At 68.8% G+C, this 1381-nt stretch overlaps 1 protein-coding gene across 1 annotated transcript; it reads left to right on the forward strand.

Annotated features, from left to right (window-relative positions):
• Nucleotides 1-787: 787 nt before the first annotated feature.
• Nucleotides 788-1377, forward strand: LOC108542964 (transcription factor SOX-11-like; the record flags this gene model as incomplete). Its single annotated transcript, XM_017893241.1, has 1 exon — nt 788-1377. A coding segment is annotated over exon 1 (546 nt), but the record flags the coding sequence as incomplete, so codon positions are not given.
• Between the last annotated feature and the right edge of the window lie 4 nt (nt 1378-1381).

The following is a 1381-nucleotide window of genomic DNA, read 5'->3' on the forward strand; positions in this document are numbered from 1 at the left end:
GGCCGGGCGCGGCGGACTCCGAGCCGGGCAGAGGCGGCAGTCTCAGGCTGGGCGCGTACCCGAGTGTGTGCACAAGGGGAGTGAGCGCGCGCCGTCCGCTGTCGCCGTCGGGCCTCCCGGGGACTGGGCACAAAGGTGCGCGGGGCCTCTCCCGGGACCCGGTCCTCGGTTCGCGCCGGCGCCCAGACCAGCCCGGTTCGCCCCTGGCCGCCCGCTCCCCGTGGTGCCGCGCGCCGCTTCCGAGCATCCCGGGGAGAGGCGCATCTGTGCACACACGCGGATTTTTTAAAAATAACATATTTCTAGACATGCCTCCTCTCCCCCCCACCCCCATCTTTGCAAAAGCAGCCCGGAGGGAGGGGTGGAGGGGCGGGGCCTCCGAGTTAATAAAGGGAGATGGGCGGAGCCGGCCCCCAGCCATTGGCTAGCCGGGGGAGTGATGTCACCCATATGACACCGTGATAACTAGTTGAGAGAGAGACCTCAACTTTTTGCAGAAGGAGCGCGCGCGCCTGGGTGAGCTCGGGATCCGGCTCTTGCGGTGGGAGCCACGAGCCGGAGAGAGGGGTCCCGGGCTGCCTCGACCGCCGTCGCCACCGCCTCTCCTGTCGCGACCGCAGCTCCCAGCGCGCCGGCGGCCGTCGCCGCCGAAGCCACCGCAGCCGCTGTGTGCAGCCTGGAAGGGGGGGCGGGGGGGAGGGGGGGAGCCGCGAAAGCGGGGTGCCGAGGACTTTGCAACTTGCCCAGGAAGGTGGAGGGGTGGGAGGGGGAGGGGGACCTCCGCACGAGACCCAGTGGCCCGGGTTGGAGCGTCCAGCCCCGCAGCGGATCATGGTGCAGCAGGCGGAGAGCTTGGAAGCGGAGAGCAACCTGCCCCGGGAGGCGCTGGACACGGAGGAGGGCGAATTCATGGCTTGCAGCCCGGTGGCCCTGGACGAGAGCGACCCAGACTGGTGCAAGACGGCGTCGGGCCACATCAAGCGGCCGATGAACGCTTTCATGGTGTGGTCCAAGATCGAACGCAGGAAGATCATGGAGCAGTCTCCAGACATGCACAACGCCGAGATCTCCAAGAGGCTGGGCAAGCGCTGGAAAATGCTGAAGGACAGCGAGAAGATCCCGTTCATCCGGGAGGCGGAGCGGCTGCGACTCAAGCACATGGCCGACTACCCCGACTACAAGTACCGGCCCCGGAAAAAGCCCAAAATGGACCCCTCGGCCAAGCCCAGCGCCAGCCAGAGCCCGGAGAAGAGCGCGGCCGGCGGCGGCGGCGGGAGCGCGAGCGGCGGCGCGGGCGGTGCCAAGACCTCCAAGGGCTCCAGCAAGAAATGCGGAAAGCTCAAGGCCCCAGCGGCCGCGGGCGCCAAGGCCGGCGCGGGCA

The sequence above is a fragment of the Rhinopithecus bieti genome, unplaced genomic scaffold, assembly GCF_001698545.2.
Source record: "Rhinopithecus bieti isolate Rb0 unplaced genomic scaffold, ASM169854v2 scaffold_24087, whole genome shotgun sequence".
Taxonomy (NCBI): Eukaryota; Metazoa; Chordata; class Mammalia; order Primates; family Cercopithecidae; genus Rhinopithecus; species Rhinopithecus bieti.